The 18543-nt window shown below is 45.7% G+C and overlaps 1 protein-coding gene across 8 annotated transcripts in view; it reads right to left on the bottom strand.

Annotated features, from left to right (window-relative positions):
• Positions 1–18543, bottom strand: part of LMTK2 (lemur tyrosine kinase 2) — a 60529-nt gene that overhangs the window by 8575 nt on the left and 33411 nt on the right. For 5 of the 8 annotated variants that reach the window (XM_059699249.1, XM_059699248.1, XM_059699247.1 and 2 more), the window contains 5 exons: positions 13857–13990; positions 9210–9294; positions 7607–7728; positions 5677–5826; positions 1177–4159 (listed from right to left, as the gene is read on the bottom strand). In XM_059699249.1, coding sequence (XP_059555232.1) covers positions 1177–4159; positions 5677–5826; positions 7607–7728; positions 9210–9294; positions 13857–13990 — 3474 coding nt within the window. The remainder of the gene's footprint in view (positions 1–1176; positions 4160–5676; positions 5827–7606; positions 7729–9209; positions 9295–13856; positions 13991–18543) is intronic. The other 3 variants (XM_059699251.1, XM_059699254.1, XM_059699250.1) reach the window with 2 other exon arrangements.

The raw sequence follows: 18543 nt of genomic DNA on the forward strand, positions 1-18543 counted from the left end.
GGAGGAGGAGGGCAGGAGGGGGGAGGGGGGCAGGAGGGCGAGGGCAGGAGGGGGGAGGAGGGCAAGAGGGGGGAGGGCAGGAGGGGGGCTGCCCACTGGGCCGCGTCTCTAGGGCTAATCATGAGCCAACCTGTGCCAGCGTGCACCTGCGTGCGGGGTGTTACTGCCGACGTCAGATTATAACAATGTCTGTGAAGGGTAACCAACCTCAGCAGGACTCTGCCGGGAGACCCAGGAAGAACACAGATGTCCTTTCTTAATTTGATAGGAGTTCCCTGTGCAAACTCCATTTCTGCATATTCTTGGAATTGTAACAGCAATCAACCGCAAATGGCTTTTTAAAAAAGCAGTCCGTCAGTATGGAGTTTCCTGAAAAAACTAAAAATGGAACTCCCATTTGACCCTGTGATTCTACTTCTAGGAATATATCCCAAGAAACCAGAAACACCAATCAGAAAGGATATATGCACCCCTATGTTCATAGCAGCACAGTTCACCATAGCTAAGATCTGGAAACAGCCTAAGTGCCCATCAGTAGATGAATGGATTAGAAAACTGTGGTACATCTACACGATGGAATACTACGCTGCTGTAAAAAAGAAGGAACTCTTATTTGCAACGGCATGGATGGAACTGGAGAGCATTATGCTAAGTGAATAAGCCAGTCAATGAAAGAAAAATACCACATGATCTCACTCATTCATGGATAATAAATACCATTATAAACTTATGAACAAAAATAGATACAGAGGCAGAGCTGCCTCGAACAGACTGTCAAACTGCAGCGGGAAGGCCAGGGAGGGTAGGGGGGCACAAGGGGGGTGTAAGAGATCAACCGAAGGACTTATATGCATGCATATAAGCATAACCAATGGACATAAGACACTGGGGGGTAGGGGAGGCCAGGGGATTGTCAAGGGCGGGGGGAAAAAGGAGACATATGTAATACCCTTTGTAATACTTTAAGCAATAAAACTAAAAAAAAAAAAACAAAAAAAAAAACTAAAAAATAAATAAATAGAGAGCTAAGACCAAAAATAAATAAATAAAATAAAAATAAAATAAAATAAAAAAGCAGTCCGTGACCTCAAAATTAAAAGTGGGAAAACAGAGCACACTCCATGTCCTGCCACATTCTGGAACCCTCTAATATGACGCCGTGGAAGTAACAGATACCTGGTCAAACAGATAGACGGTGACATCATCAAAAAAGGTCACTGCCTTCTTTTCTTTCTTCCGGGCGTCCGGCAGCTGGTCAGCCGCCGCCGCCGGGGGTTTCAACAGGCTCCGCAGGTGCCTCCCGTCCTCGTTGCTGAGGATCACGGGGACAGGGTGCTCGACCTCATCCTCCGACTCGGAGCTGAGGCTGTGCAGGTTGAACGCCCGCAGGTCCTCGTCTGAGTCGTCGCTGTTCTCATCTTCCTCGTCTGCATCGATCCCGTCCTCGGAGAGGTCGAGCACCCCCGACACGCCAAGCTTCCCCAGGTACTTCCCTTCGATGTCTGGCTCCTTCAGCTTGGGGCCCTCCGCGTGGCTGGAGAAGGGCTGCTCCACCGTCAGGTCCGACGGGCTACCGGAGCAGAGGGTAGAACTGGCGAACGCAAGGAGCTCGTTGGTGTTTGTCCCGGTGGAGGCGATGGTGCAGGGGGGCTCTTCTTGTGCCTCGAAATCATCGCCGCTGCTCAGCTCCGAGTTGACCACACTCGAGGGACTGCCAGCCTCGTCTTCAGGAACATGCAGCTCTTTGGAAATGTCTGTCAGTGCTGGCTGGGCCATTTCTCCTGATTCCAGGAGACTGGAATTCTGCAAAGCAGATAGACCACTTTGGTCTGGCGGGCTGCTTTTGGTTTCCAGGCCACTGTCCGCGGTGCCAGGACTTGGCTCCGGGGTGACTGGCTCTGGCAGAGGCTGACCCATCACCAATGCCAAAGCTGACACTGAGGTTCCTTGGACCCCCTCCGACTTCTTATCAGGTTCAGAATCGTTATCTGAGAAGTAGGCAGAGTCTCGGTGTGAGCTCTGAGAGCCAGCTGCAGAGGTCTGGGAGGTCACTTCGGTCCCTCTGTGGCTGTCAGCTGCATCTGAGATGACGATGACAGGGTTGGGAGGCAACTCGCCATGACGGCTGTCGCCTGCTAGGGCCACATCTGAGGCTGAGGCACCGTCAGGAGCAGGATGCAGAGTCCACTCAGGCGACTCCAAGTTCTCGGTCTCGTACCCACTGTCTGCAGGCTTGTCAGGGGGCATGAGTTTCTCCTGCCCGCCCCCTAGAGGGCCCAGCAGAGCCTCATGGACGTCCACGGAGTCCAGAGAATCGGGGGTCTCCACCGACTGTTCTGAAGTTGGAATGGGTGTTGACAAGCTATCTTCCAAAAGGCTGTCCTGACTAGTCGAGTCTGAGGAAAGGGCGGACACCAAGGCCCCTTCGGTTGCAGCATCTTTACAGCTGAGCTGATGCGAAGTGTCCCCGGCTCCCGGGCTCTTCGCTAGGGGACGGTCACTGCGGTGGTCCTCTGAAGGGGGCTGCTTCTGCAGGTTGTGTGTCAGCGCCGGAGGACTGCTCTCTGCACTCGCTTTCCCGGCCAAGATGCCGCCCACCAGAGCAGAGTCACTCTGGGTCCCTCGCGAGGCCTCTTCACTTTGCTGAGTCAGCTCGTGGCACCCAGGGCCTGTGCTGTTTGCTCCAGCATCGGCGGAGGGAATTTCAACTGGGACGGTCACAGAATCTACATTTGCTTCTTGGCCAAGACGGTCGTCGTGGATCCTGGCATCTAAGCGCCTGGGCGTGGTTTCTCCCGGCTTCGGGACCGTATCAGTTGGTGCGCTGTGAGGTGTTCCTTCCGTTTCGAGAGAGGTAGGAGGTACCTGCACTTCCGGGGAAGACGGCCACGAGGTGCTCAAAGCGTGGTCCTTGAGCACAACACGTGTGTCCTGACCCTTTGCGCTTATGTTTTCCTGCAACGAAGAAAAGCCTGGTTTATTTTCAGCAAACTTAAACTCGGTGTCTAAAGTGTTCCTACGTGGAGTTTCTAATATGGTTTCTGTAAAACCAGCATTTTTAAGTTCTGTTTGAAGGTCATTTGTATGTTCTTTGCTACACAATGAGTCTCTTAATAAGTTTTTCTCTTGAAGAAATAAAAAGTTTTCTGACAATTCTTGCACATTCAGTGGATCAAAATTATCTTGGTGCGCAAGGCTTTCTGAGAAGCAAAGAGGCTCACAGTCAAAAAGCTGGTGGGGCTTTTCTTTCTCAAGGTGGCCTGTTACTAGCGAGTCTTTGGGGTCGTCCAAACTTGAACTTAAAGTGACCGGCTTGAAGTCCACTTGAACTCCATTCAGTTCCATTAAGTCAAATATTTTCTGGTGACTGGGCAGGTCCTCCGATTTGTCCAGATCATTAAATATACTGTTGACAGGGCTCTCGGGGCCGCTGGAGGCACGCATGGCCTCAGGGGTGCTGGGATCTCTGGGGTCTGTGCTGCTTTGGAAGAAATCCTCATCTGTACTGGATTCCTCAAGCTCAAGGCCCCTGAGTGTCAGAAACCGGGGCGCCTTGTCACTCGTCCTCTCTGGATTCTCCAGTTCAGTGGTGAGCAGTGCAGGTGGGTAATCGAGCTCCAAGTTGCTACCACTTTTTTCTTCTAGTTGGATGTAATAGTCGCTTCCAACAGAAAGGTTGTGGGCATCAAAAACGGGAACCACTCCCGGGGCTCTCACGGGGACTTCCTGGCCACTGCTGTCTTGTTTCCCGGGCCCGGGATCTGAAAGTGAACTCTCAAACACTTCCACTGGAAAGAAGATGCTCGTGTAAGACAAGGCCTCCTCTGGGGGGCCCCGGCTGCGTTCATCGAAGTGGTCGTGCTTAGCTGCCTCCCAGACATACTCAAAGCTCAGGCCCTGGCTGGTTTCCGTCACGGTGAGGACTTCCTCCATTTCACGGCCAAGCCGATCCCTGGAGAAATGGTCGAGGATGGGGAACGCAGCGCTGTTGGAAGTGTCCCTGGTGTGTGTATTTGGTTTAAGGGCGTTCCACTGTTGTTCGAAGTCGACCTCCGAGTCCCTCTGGCTTTGCATGCGCAGGTAGGTGAGCAGTCTGTGCACGTCCTCGGCCACTGGTCTCTTGTCTGGTGGCAACCAGCAGAACTGCAAAACTTCATACCTGAGGGACACACGACAGGTAGTTAATGGACTGATAACACATCATTTTTAGAATAAGAAAAGACTTTACAAGAGCCCCTAAGCCAGTGGTTCTCAACCTTCCTGATGCCGCGACCCTTTAATGCAGTTCCTCATGTTGTGGTGACCCCCAACCATAAAATTATTTTCGTGGCTACTTCATAACTGTAATTTTGCTACTGTTATGAATCGCAATGTAAATATCTGATATGCAGGATGTATTTTCATTGTTACAAATTGAACATAATTAAAGCATCGTGATGAATCACAAAAACAATATGTAATTATATATGTGTTTTCCGATGATCTTAGGCGACCCCTGTGAAAGGGTCGTTCGACCCCCAAAGGGGTCGCAACCCACAGGTTGAAAACTGCTGCCGTAAGCCAACTGGACATCCCAGAAGTTTCTACACTTGAATCACTGCTGGCCACATGAAGTCGTTCAGTTCCTGCTAAGACCATGGTGAGAGAGGAAATGCAGAAATAATGCATTTGACCACTAACTTCTGTGTTCTCAGGACATTCCACAGGATCACGGCAATTCTGTTGCCTTGTCATTTGTTCCTCTGGTGTTTAACCAAGGACTTGTCTACTGAATTCAGAAAGAATAGTTTTAACATGCTGTCCTCGTGAAACAACTGTCTCGGGTATTCTGTGTGGAAAGAATGCACTTGCCTTGAGTTTGTAGATTTATTCACTTTATTTTGCAAAAACTCACACAGACAAATGCTGCTGTAACTCATCTCACTACTCCCCTGACGAACAGTAACATTATATATTCGCCTTCTGCAGCACATGGTTTCCTTAGACCATAAAAGGAGCTGCAAGTGGAGGGAAGAGAGAGAATGAAGCCCAAGAAGGCAGCAGCCAGGAGTTGGTCTTCCAAGGGCTGGCTGAACACAGCTGAGGGTAGCCATGCGCAAAGACAACTTCAAAGTATTCAACTTACAGCGTATCTGCCAAGTTATTCTGAGGCAATGGTTCTAGCAACCTGCGAAACTGAGCATTGCCTATAGGCAGGGGCACCAACCTTCAGGGGCAATGCCAGCTGGGTACACAGGGGTGTAGACAGAGGCCTAAAGGGAAGTGAACCAGATCCTAATTGGAAATGGAGTAAGAACTGGTTCAAAGACACATAAAAAATAAGTTTGTTTTGCAAATGTGAACATGTTATGTTATGCAAATTAGTTTCAACTGCCAATTTAAATATTATCATTTTTATGCTATCTTTTTTCTCACATGTTAGATATCACCTATAGCTAGCCTCATTTGAAAACAATTCCGTAATAGCAAACTCAATTACTGTTGACTTTTTTAATGAATCTGACTTCACATTTTTTATTGTGCATAATACACAAAAATTCCTACTTATTCCATACATTTTTCAAAAACAATGTTAAATTATAAAAATATACATTAATTCTTTTAAAAGTCATGAATAGTATACAAATGAAAAATACAACATTTACTGTATAAAAACAGAAACAGGAAGTCACCAACCATCTGTCAGAATAAGGCTGCTCCAGCTGGGGCTTGGGGAGTTTTGTGTCTCTCTCTCGAATGACCCGGTTAAGAACATCCAAGTTGGAAAGGTTGGAATACGGCTGAGCAGCATTATCAAAAAGTTCCCAAAGCGTCACACCCAGGGACCTGAGGGAAAAAGAAAGTGATTATTTCTTTCTCCCTTTAGACATTGAATTTTTAACATCCACGTTATCTGTGCAGTCACTAGGAACTTTAAGGACAAGGTGTGTACTGAAAGGCAGTAAAGACATCTCTCTAACATGATCTGAAAAAGAGACATTCTCATGAAACTGAGGACCACGGCAAGCAGGACTCCTCTTACCTACTGGTAAACACAGCTCTGGTAGTTCTGGCCAATGCAAAACCATGTGAAACAGACACAAGAGCCACAAAATTCAGGGAGGAGCTAATCTGACTCTCAACTTCAAAAGTCAAGAAATTATTTGAAAGATCATGAAAATGACTTAAGAGTTCAGCAAAATGGTTAGATAGAAAATAAATATACTGAATTCTGAGTTTTATGGTAGAAAAAGAGTTCCATTCATAATGGATCTAAAAGAAATCTTTACATGAACAACTCTTCCCTGTTGGACCCTCACATTTCTTTTTCTTTTTCTTTTTTTGTTAATCTTCACCCGAGGATATTTTTCCATTGATTTTTAGAGAAAGTGGGAGGAGGAGGGACAGAAACACCGATGTGAGAGAGACTCATCGATTGGTTGCCTCCCACATGAGCCCCGACTAGGGTCAGGGATCGAGCCTATAACCGAGGCACATGTATACGGAATCGAAGCTGGGACCCTTCAGTCACAGCCAATGCTCTATTCACTGAGCCAACCTGGCTAGAGCCACACATTTCTTGTAGTGATTCCCGTAGTTGGGGGCATGTTGCTGTTATGAAGGGGTTTCCCTCCATCACTCTGCCAGCTATCTGTGTGCCAAGAGCGCCACCTGCCCAGCCTCTCAATGCCTGTGCAGCCATTACCAAAGGCAAGAAGGCCTCTTCTCTGCTGGTCCCACTTGCTCTCATGTCCACTGCTTGGTCCCCAAGGAAGTGGCCTCTGCTGCTCAAGTCAGATGGACACTGACCCTTCACCTCCTCTACGTGGTCTCTGCATTTCTCTCCCACGTTTCCTGCCTTGTGTCGTGCATGACTGTCTCCTCCTTACAGCAATGGCTCCCACACCGGGCTGAGCATGTGTGTTATCTGGGCAGCTCTCAGGAACACTTTGGTATTTAGGATCCCGCGCCCCCAGGACTCTTAGCTGGCAGATGCCGGTGTGGCCTAGGAAATGGTTTTTCTGAAAAGCTCCCTCCTGATTCTGATATCCAGCGAGGTTTGGATAAAGATGGTTTACGTGACTGTGATCAATAACCACCAGAATGCCTGTCTGAATAAGCTGTATGGAATTAAATAAATGTATTATCTGACATTGTATAATACAATATAACATGAATTAAATTCTCCGATGCTAATTTCACAAATCAGTGAAAACAATCAACATATTCAGTATCTAAGCTGAGAGATCATTTCTATCAGAGGAAATAAAAGGACCCACATTTCTCGATCAAGTTAAAGAAGTAAGAAGTACTTAGCCTTTCTGTGTTTTCATTCACTTCAATAAATATTTATTAAATTTGTATTATATGCCAGACCCTGTGGTAGGCACAGAAAATGGACTTGGATCCTGCTTTTATGGAGCTTATTATTGTTGAATGGGTAAGAGAGGCAGTATTCAAAAAGTTAATTATGTCACTGCAATGTGACTACTGCCATATCAATACGTACACCAGGCACTCTTGAGTCCCTACATCTTATTCAATTACTCCCTTTCAGAAAGTGCTCCAGGAGAGAGTTAGGACGTTGCTACACAAAAGCCTAGTAGAATGGTAGATCAATACATACCAAATGTTACTGTACTTAGTTTGATCTGCAGTTAGTAGTCTGTCTTGAAAGCTGGTTACTAACTCTGGAGCAGTCCATCGCAGAGGGAAAAATTTCTTATCATCTGTTTCAATATAATCCTCCTGTTTTGTTAGAAAGCACACAGAATTTTGAATTCTCTCATACTTTTAATGAGCTCAGTAATTTAATTCCAGGTCATTCTCAGACAACAATACTCAACCCAAAAGAAAGTGGGCACAGAGAGAGACTTTCTGGCAGGAGGTGGGTGAGGTTTCTCCAAAGCCTCCTGGGCTTCATGAGCTGGTCTCAGCACAAACACTCGCTCAGCCACCCTTCCTGGAAAAGGAAGGTACACTGTATCTGATGCCCAGAACACAGACTCTGAACAAAAGAGCTGGGCTCTACGCCCTGAATAGGAGAGTGGTGCCAGTTAATAAGGGCGCAGGCTTCAACAGACAGGCTGGGTTGCAAGTCCATGTTCAACCATTAACCAGCTAGGTGACTCCAGGAAGGAAACAAATATGCCCGGCCTCTTTCCTTATCCATCAAAGGAGGTGATGCAATCCCTCCCTCTCTTCGTGGTGAGGATTCAATGAGATAATGCAGGCCAGCACCTCAGAGTGTCTGCAATATACAGTAAGTGCTCAAGACACCAGAGCTACTATATCAACAAATGGCCAACTTATATTCGCATAATAATTTTTGGTTAAAAAGTACTGAGCCACACGAACCCCATAGCACAGCACAGATATAATCCTCATGTTGCTGCTCAGAAAAGGAGGTCGAGCGGCTGCGCCAAGGTCTCCGGGCAGCGTGGAGCGGACAGTTCCCTTCTTTGCCCCACATCAAGCTACCTCCTTCCCTTCAGCTGGGCTGCACAAACACAGATAAACCTCACCTACTTCTTCCTTTCTTTGGGGATATGTTTGTGACAGTTTAAAAACCTAAACCCCAAGCTTACTGAATTCGATCCAAAATTTTACTGAACATAGAAGGGAGAAATAGTTATGTGACATGTGTCTTTCATTATACACATGGCATTAATTATACTGCCCAATGCACACTAACATTTATTATACAGCATCAAACTATGTCAATTACACCCAGTGCACGTTTTTGTTTTTGTTTTAATATATTTCTTTATTCATTTCAGAGAGAAAGGGAGAGGGAGAGAGAGATAGAAACATCAATGATGAGAGAGAATCATTGATCCGCTGCCTCCCGCACACGCCCCCACTGGGGATCGGGCCCACAACCTGGGCATGTGTCCTTGGCCGGAATCGAACCCGGGACCCTTCAGTCCGTAGGCCGACGCTCTATCCACTGAGCCAAACCGGCCAAGGCCCAGTGCACGTCTTTTTAAACAAAGCATCGGGGAAGCTGAAACCAAACCTCCAGGACAAAGTCACTGATTTAGAAAAACCACACATCAGACGCCAACACTCCCACTTAAATGACTGGAACTCTCCAAAAAGGCCACCCGCACAAGATTCTCACCCTCCTTCAGAAAAGGAGTGGCATTCTGTGCTATTACCACCTTGGGACCAGGAAAAATTAAATCCGACTAACGACTAAGGAGAGAACCTGTGAACCTCTGGCTTACCTTGTACCTGCTGAATCCTATTCCATAGTCTCCCACTTTCACATTTAGATCCGAGGTAAGAAAACAATTCCGCAAGGCTAAGTCGCTGAAAACAGAGAGAGTGAAGTGAACTCAAGAACAAGGAAAATCAGTGACCAGAAAACATGACAGGACATCGCTATGGAAAAAGGCTTTCTCTGGGAATCAGAGTAGTATTTTGAGCTCCTCCTTAATAATTTTTATTTTAAAATTTTTTTTATAGCAAATGGATTACATATTATATTTTAGTGACTTAAATAATGGAGCTGATCAGATATTTTTGCAAAAAGCTACGACGGCTAAGGTCAAATGCTGAGCATATCTGTACCTTGTGCTGCATTAACACCAGGTTTGTGGCTCCTTTCCTAGTCTTTTAAGAGTAGCCAAGAAGGAACTCTAAAATACTACTGTCTAAATTGTCTGAATATTTTGTACAATAACTTGTATTACTTGAGTAATAGTCTGGTAAAGATTAGTAAAGTTACAACCTCAAGCCCCCCATTCACATTATTAAAACTGTTTGTTTTTAACTCCCTTTTCAATGATGCATAGGCATCAGAAGGAGCCCCTTTGAAATTACTCTCATCTCCTCCAAACTCCTCCTCTCCGCCAGGGAGCTAAAGAGCACATTTGCAAGAGTTACTTAAAACAATTTACTTACACAGTTTATGTAAGAGCAAACTGATTTTCAAAAACACATAATTTGAAAAAAAAAATACTTTTCTTAAAGGAACTTCCTATATAGACAACAGATTAAATTTCTTTTATTTTGGCTTTAGTCCTTGGAATTTTTAAAATCATCAACTGGCATGCACATAAAAAAGGCCACTAAATTAAAAATGAGTTTATAGTTTTAAATCCTGAATAAAAGTTATCAAAAACTGAAAATCTATAGTCCAAAATTTAAAATGTTTGTCTTTATATGATGATAGAAGACCAAAAACTTTCACTCTTAAATTCTTACTTTCAAAGATTTTAATTTCCAAAGCTCACATCTGAAATATAATCGTGAGAATGACAACAGCAATAACTAACACTGGTATAATTCAATGGCAACTTGGTATATAACACTGATTCAATTATATACAAATGGCTAATATTTACAAAGCACTTACTTTACACAACTCGTTTCTCTAAGCACTTTACGTGTGTTGTTACTCATTTAATCTTCACAACAAACCTTTGAGGTGGATACTATTATTTTCCCCATTTACAGACAGCAACACCGAGGCACAGAGGATTGAAGTGCCTTCGTTAGGGTCCCAAAGCTGCCAGGACAGCAGCATTTCCCCCTGTCAACATCAGTAAATATCCACAACAATACGTTAACAGCCAGAGCACTGCACTGTGCGTATGGCTGGTCCTTCACAAATATGTGCTGATCTGAATTTCCAATTAATCTCCCAAATAATTAAGTTACACTAAATTCCTCTCTACACATCTGTTTACACACGGTGGTTTCCGGCATTCCATCCAGAAGCCTTCAGACCTGTGGATGTGTCTGGGAAAAACCTGGGCCCCTGCCCCCCGACTCCATTGCTACAAATAATAGAGAAACTTCCAATCTTTTTTTTTTTTTTAAATATATTTTATTGATCTTTTACAGAGAAGGGAGAGAGATAGAGAGTTAGAAACATCGATGAGAGAGAAACATCGATCAGCTGCCTCCTGCACACCTCCCACTGGGGACGTGCCCGCAACCCAGGTACATGCCCTTGACCGGAATCGAACCTGGGACCCTTCAGTCCGCAGGCTCATGCTCTATCCACTGAGCCAGACCGGTTTCGGCAACTTCCAATCTTAAGAACAGAATTGGCCCCTACATTTAGAAAGAGAAGAAAAAGGGACGGAGGGGCAGAAGTAGTATGCCATTTGAGGGCAGAAACATGAAAGCTTGAAGGGGGCAGCTTTACCCACTGGACCCAAAGCTGCAGCTGGACAGTGTGCAGGTTTTGCCAACAGAGGTCCTGCTACTGAGCACCACTGAGCATCTCTGGAGTTTCTATACACAGACCCTCTCAGCCTGCGCACACCTCCCTCCTGAGACCAGAATGAAAAGCTGGGTGCCAGCATTCCGACAGGGAGGGGGAGGGGGAGGGGAGGGTGTGTGTGTGTCTGTGTGTGTGTGTGTGTGTGTGTGTGTGTGTGTGTGTGTGTGTGTGTTCCTCTCTCAGCCTGGGGCTGACTGCAGCCCCTTCGGAGCTCCGGACACTTTCTGCTCAGGCCATTCAAGCAGTTCCTGGACTGCCCGCTTCCTCCCTCCTCTCCTTACTCGTGGTCACTGTAGGCCTTTAGATTTCAGATGTGAAGGTCAGGTGAAAGATGGGACATTATGTGCAAAAGGCAGCTGCACATTGTAAATGGCACTGCAAACCTCGAATACAGTTCAACTGACCGTCTCAGGGAAGGAAGGGAAGCCTCTCCTAACTGAGCCAGAGCTGAGGGGGAAGAAGACAGTGGCATGACTGGGGGGATTTCTGCGAAAACTGCTCCCTCCTCCCTCCACTCCCAACACCCCAGTCACCACTGTCAGACCCGGGCACGAGTCTCAGCTCCACAGCTTAAGAACTGGGTAACTCTGGCCAAGCCACTCAGCACATCAGAGCCTCCGTGCCCTCACGAAAACAACAGGGCTGAACCTGCAAGGGCTAATCTCTATAAGGATAAAATAAAATACACAGGAAACGCTAAAGTGCTACCCAGATTCAAGATGCTAATGATATAATTTGATTCAAAAATTGGTAAAAAATATTCTCTGAAGCCCAGAACACGAAAGGCTAAAGATGAGAAAAACACAAGGTTTAACTTCTTAACAACAGAGTTAACTCTTGACGTCAATGCTGGTTCTGGTCAGGAAACACAAACACACCCAGTATCTTCTTCCTTCAAGTTGAAAAACAGGTCCAGTGGGCAGGCTGCCAGCGATCCGGCTCTGAAAGGCTCTCAAGGCTCTGGCTCGCCCCCTTGGCAGCGCCTCCTGTCGCCTCAGCTGTCAGTGACTGCACACAACTCAGCCACCCGAGAGCGTGGGGCTGACAGACACGAACTGGGAGCTCGCGGTTCTAAGGAGTCCCCACCCGACTTGTTCTCAACTCCCCCCAGATCTGGAGTTTACCCATCTGCAAAAGGACTGCTCTCATGAGCAGTCAATGCCACTGCAGCCATTTTCCAAAACCAACCACACCCCCACTTCCTGCTTGTGCTTTCCTGAATAATCTGAATTCCTGGTAGCAAATGGCAAGCAAAATGACTGAAAGTCACTGAGTGTCATGAATGTCCTGTGTCCGACTGCAAACATGCAGGCTACTTAAAGCCAGGCCTAGCTCTCTTCTTAAACGATAGTAAAAATAAAATGTACTGGGGTGCTTTACCACAGCAGTTTCCAAATGCAGCTCACAGCTTTCAGCTGGACATGCGGGCTATTCTATTTTCAACCAACACAGAAAATCTGACTTTGAGTCAGCCAATAAATATTCTAAATTTCAACTTTAAAAATGCTCTACCGCCCTGGCCGGTTTGATTCTCATTCAGGGCACATGCCAGGGATGTGGGCACGATCCCAGCAGAGGGCGTGCAGGAGGCAGCTGATCGATGTTTCTCTATCTCCCTCTCCTTTCCCCCCCTTTTCTCAAATCAATACCATCTTTTAAAAATTGTCATTCTATAATATATCCCAGTCTAACCTGCCTTTTTAAAAAAAATTTTTTTTTATTGATTTTTAGAGAGAGGAAGGGAGAGATAGAAACATCAATGAGAGAGAGGAACATCATTGCTTGGCTGCCTCCTGCACGCCCCCTCCTGGGGATTGAGTCCAAAACCCAGGCATGTGCCCTGACCGGGAATCGAACCTGCGACCTCTTGGTTCCTGGGTTGACACTCAACCACTAAGCCACACCAGCCGAGCCAACCTGCCTTTTAAAAAATATAATGTTTCATAGACATTCCTTCACATCAATACACACAGGTGTCCCTTTTTAGGTCTTTAGGTTATTAAGAGTTAAATGCTTTAATTAAATTCAACTAAAGAGACACTGCCTGGTTTCACAGGAGACCCAAGAAATAATTTTAACCCTTTGCGGTCCACTTTTATTTTTGGAATTCAAACAGTCTGATCCAAATTAATTGAGGGGATTGAATGTTGAACTTTTTAATGTTCTTATTTTAAAGTTTAAACCAAAAATTCACTGGTTATATTATTAAGTATGTTCAATCAAAGAGTTTATTCTTTAAAACATTTCATAGTTTGGTATCTTTTGAAGCTGGTCTGTCGAGTCAGCCTCGGCGTTGGGCCGAAAAGGGTTAAACATATTTTAAACATAAATCAGAGCTCAAAAGGCTAAAGAGTAAGCAGAACTCTCCCTTTGGGTTCACGGAACCATCATATCAGGTGGGACTCAAAGCCCTTCATTGTCTTAATTACACAAATGGCATCAATGATCTGAACAAAATGTGCCCAAGGAGCTGAGGTTGTGTGAGTAGGACCGGAAAGCTTTGACAGAAAGGTGTTTACCTTTCTGCACAGGGCAGCTTCTACGATTTAAACCAGAGCGGACTCTACAGCCTGTCTCTTGGAGCTTTTGATAGGCCCTCTGACAAACTGCACGGCCTCTCCCCGCCGGACGGACCCACCTGTGCAGGAAGTGCAGCTTGTGCATGGCGGCCAGCCCCGCGGCGATCTCACACGCCATCCGCTGCAGCAGCATGGTCTGCGAGTCCCCCCGCACGTGCTCCTGCTCGTTGCGCAGGTACGCTTTCAGATCGCCCTGCAAAGATCAGTGCAGTCTGCTTTTACAAGCGGACAACAAATGGACACCTGAACATGTGCCTTAACTGACGTTAGTTATGAAGATTGTTTATTAGCAATCACTTAGAGTTAGCTTAATAAAGCATCTCAGGCTGAACAAGTTTCAAATTACAAAATACTTCAACCAAATACTTCAAAAGTATAGAAAACACTATTCACCTTTAGGATCATTCTGATTAAACGCCAGCTTATCTTTGTTATTTAAACCCATGTAAGACAAAACAGTAAAAAAGGTAACTTTGCAATGGTGCACACTTTAAACTAAGTGCAGAAGAACAGAAATTTCCAGGGAACAGAGACGATAAGAGAGTAAAAGAAACGGTGTCCCTAGCACTACCTTTGGGGGTGCCTGGAGACAGGTCAGGAGCACCCCCTCATGAAGGCTACTCCCAGGCACTCGTGAACAGGCAGAGGGACCGAACAACGGAACGGGAAGAGAAAGGGTAAGTGAGTGCAGTACTGGTACCAACTGCCTCAGCTGTCTGCCCGCTCCCCCCAGCCCCCGTGTTGTGCAAAGACCACTGTGAGAAAGAACATTCCAGTCCCTCAAGAAAAATTCATGAAGCTAAGCAGCCTATTCAAAGGACAGCAGCCTGGGCAGGAAGATGCACACACTCACACTGAGACACGCACTACACGTACAGGGAACACTCAGCTAGCTCCCAGGTACTCGCCTGGCTCCCCATGTTACTACTGTCTTTATTTCATGACTAATTCATTTTCATTCCAGACTGCGTGCTTTCGGGAATTCACTTTTGAGGAAATAAGTATTCTGCATTCTCTTTACCATACGACTAAATATTTATTGATGGGATTTAATTCCAAATTAAAGCTTTATACAATCATGCTAAGCTCTCCCCAGCATGGAGTGGTGGGAATAAAAACAGATTTGGATGACAATAAATTAACCCAGAAAAATTCCAGCAAAAAAGTCCAGGCCTACAGGCTGTGGGATTTTTATAAGGTAGACCACATGGAAACTAAGTATGAAAACAAATAGCTTAATTTATTTATATTACCAATGAAATGGCAGCTTAAATTCATTTGTCTAATCCCTTTCCAGAAGTACCCGTCTACGGTAAAAGTGACCCCACACCAGGTAGCATTACACTGGCTGTGTCTGGCTAATTCTCAAAGCAAACACAGAAGTTGCTGGCAAACCAGGAACACTTCACGAGAGACTCTGCCATGAAGGCAGAGGGAGGCAGAGTGGGCCCAGTTACTGTCCAAGGTTATCTGAAATATATTCATTACCGCTCACTGTTCTTAAAGTATCTTCTCTCCACAACTGAGTCCACTCTCCAAATTTCACTAGAAGACAAACATAACCAACAGGAGATTCTGCTTCCTAATGCTAACACTCCTAATGTTTCTAGCTGGGCAAAAACCCAAAGCCTCTCCCCACAGATCCCTAGCCTGGGGTGAGGAGTTTACATCAACAATCACAAGGAGCCTGAGCAGTTTCTCACGGGTGAGATTTGTGATGACTGGCAGGATCCAGGGTTAGATAGAAAGATCTGTAAGAGCTCTCCATTTAAAAGAAAAATCTGAATAAAAGCTTTAATTATATAATAAAAATGTTCCTATTAAATAAGTACTAAAAATTGATCCATTCTATCCAAAACAAAGCTGTTTTTCGATATCTAGTTTGTTTTATTTATGTTTTAACGATGTTTAGTGAGTAGTCGGATTACTGCTTTGGTTCGCTATTAAAAATGCCCAACACTGCCCTAGCCAGTTTGGCTCAGTGGATAGAGCATAAGCCTACGGACTGAAGTGTCCCAGGTTCGATTCCAGTCAAGGGCTCATGCCCAGGTTGCGGGCTCGATCCCCAGTGTGGAGTGTGCAGGAGGCAGCAGATCAATGGTTCTCTCTCATCATTGGTATTTCTTTCTCTCTCTCCCTCTCCCTTCCTCTCTGAAATCAATAAAATATATTTTTTTTCCCAAAAAATGCCCAACACTGAAAAACAGCAATGTATTCTGCAAAAGTCTCAGATCCTCCCCCAAAAAACTCAAAAAGAAAAATTTGTGACACTAGATGGCAGCCAAGTGCTATGCGTACAAAGAACTCAGCTACCAGAACAAATGGGAAGGACTTCTTGAGTCCTCCCGTGAATAACAGACCTTTAAGTGGGTTACTTACTTAAATTCCAACACAAACTGCCATGAGGGTTTTATCCAGCTTTTGGCAGGATACTGAGGACAATGAATTAATTTAAATACAATGTAAACACCAAACAACTAAATAGCTTTATAACTGAAAATTTAGTTATTTATGTTGGTAGAATGATGTGGGGTGGGGAGGGGGAGTGATCATTTTTAAACAAAACCGTGAATGAAAGGATGAATGGCCTACATAGCCACATATTGAGCATTGCTGACTATCATCACAGCTGCAGCCCCGGGGACCCGGTCCCTGTCTGTACAACTACTTTTTCTCACTACCACTTGAGCCCCCCCCCCACCACTCCATCCACCCTTACGCACCTCCACACCTGTCTGTTAATAGGGACTAAAGGCCCAGTGCACGGATTCGGATTCGTGCATCGGTGGGGTCCCTTGGCCTGGCCTGCGGGGATCAGGCCGAAACCAGCAGTCCGACATCCCCAGAGGGGTCCCGGAGTGTTTTGAGCGCCTGTCCCCTGGTGGTCAGTGCACGTCATAGCTATCGGCTGGTTGGCTGGTCGCTTAGGCTTTTATATATACAGTCACCCCGTTGCCTTCCTAAGCTCAACCTCTTGGTGAGCCCATCCCTTCTGCCACTCCAATGCTTCAATACCTCTCAGGTAAATCCAACAAAGAACCAAACAAGTTTCCTCGGCCCCCACTCCTCTCCCGCTGCCACCCCAGTTCCCTCTTCTCTTCCCAGATAACCCTCACAAGCCTGGTCTGTTCTGGCTGTTCCTCCTCCTGGCCTCCCACTCTCTCTTAACCCAACTCCACTGCCCTTCCCCCCATGCTCAGCTGTGGCTACTCCCAAGGGGTTAGGTCTATGGCTGACCACCTCTGCCACATGCTGGTCCCTGGTCCAAGTCTCACCAGCATAACCAAGTGATGGGCCCATTCCCTTTCCCCACAGCCTCCTGGCTTTCTTCCTGCCCCACTGGCCACTCCTTTCTCATGCCCTTTCTTGAATCCTCCCCCTCTCACTGATCTATAAGTGCTGCCACACCCCAGGGCTCAGTCCTTGGTCATCACTGTGACACTCAATCCCGGGTGATTCTACCCACCCCATGGCTTATAAATAAATCACTCAAATACATTTCCTGGCCCCAAACCCCTCCATCTCCTGAGCCCTAGGCTCATTTGTCCAATTGCTGACTTGATACCCTTTCCTGGATGACCTAAGAGACACCTCGAACCTCACAGGTCCTGTGTGAAACTCCACCAATCTGTTCTTTCTCAGAAGCGGCACCGCTTTCCGAGTGGATCAGACCAAAACCTCCCTGCCTCCACCCTGAGCAGCCACTGCTTAAAATCACCCCAGTCCTAACTGGCACTTTGCTTGTCTGTCCTTCCCACCAAAAATAAGCTACACAGGGCTGGGGCTCTGTCTGATTCTGTCCCCAGAATCTATAACACCATGAGTTTGGCAAATATAGTCATCCCTCTGTATCTACAGGTCCCCCACCTGTAGATTCAACCAAACACAGATCAAAAGTATTTGGAAAAGAAATTGTTGCTGACATGTACTAGTAGTTGGACCCACAATGATTGCATCTGAACTGAATATGTAGATTTTTTTTCTTGCTACCACACAGTATAACAACTATTATATAGCATTTACATTGTAGTAGGTATTGTAAGTAATCTAGAGATGATTTAAAGTATACAGGATGGCCCCAGTCAGATGGCTGGGTGCAGTGTCATCCTTTATATTAAAACGGTTGCGGGTTCAATTCCCAGTCAAGGCACATACCTAGGTTGCAGGTTCAATCCCTGGTATGGGCACATATAGGAGGCAACCTATCAATGTTTCTCTCTTTTTCTCTCCCTCCCTCTCTCTCTAAAATCAATAAACATATCCTCAGGTGAGGATTAAAAAGAAAAAAGTATACATGAGGATGTGCATGGATTATATGCAAATATGACACCATTGTACATAAGGGTCTTGAGCATCTGTGAATTTTGGTATCTGGGCGGATTTTGGAACCAATCCCCTGTGGATATCGAGGGACATCATTGCTTAATGAGTGAGGGGGAAAAGAAAAACTTGCTGAGAAGTTTTAAAAGACGTTCTCCCAAATCAAAGTTGAGACAATCATTTTCCACAAAGCAGTCCATCTTATATCAATTTAACAATATAATAATGAACTTAGGAGAAAATCTCTAGTTTCAACATTTTATTGGGCTTAATATTTATTACTTCATTATTTTTTTTAAAATATATTTTATTGATTTTTTACAGAGAGAAAGGGAGAGAGATAGAGAGTTAGAAACGTTGATCAGCTGACTCCTGCACACCCCCCAGTGGGGATGTGCCCGCAACCCAGGTACATGCCCTTGACCG

The sequence above is a fragment of the Myotis daubentonii genome, chromosome 5 (assembly GCF_963259705.1).
Source record: "Myotis daubentonii chromosome 5, mMyoDau2.1, whole genome shotgun sequence".
Taxonomy (NCBI): domain Eukaryota; kingdom Metazoa; phylum Chordata; class Mammalia; order Chiroptera; family Vespertilionidae; genus Myotis; species Myotis daubentonii.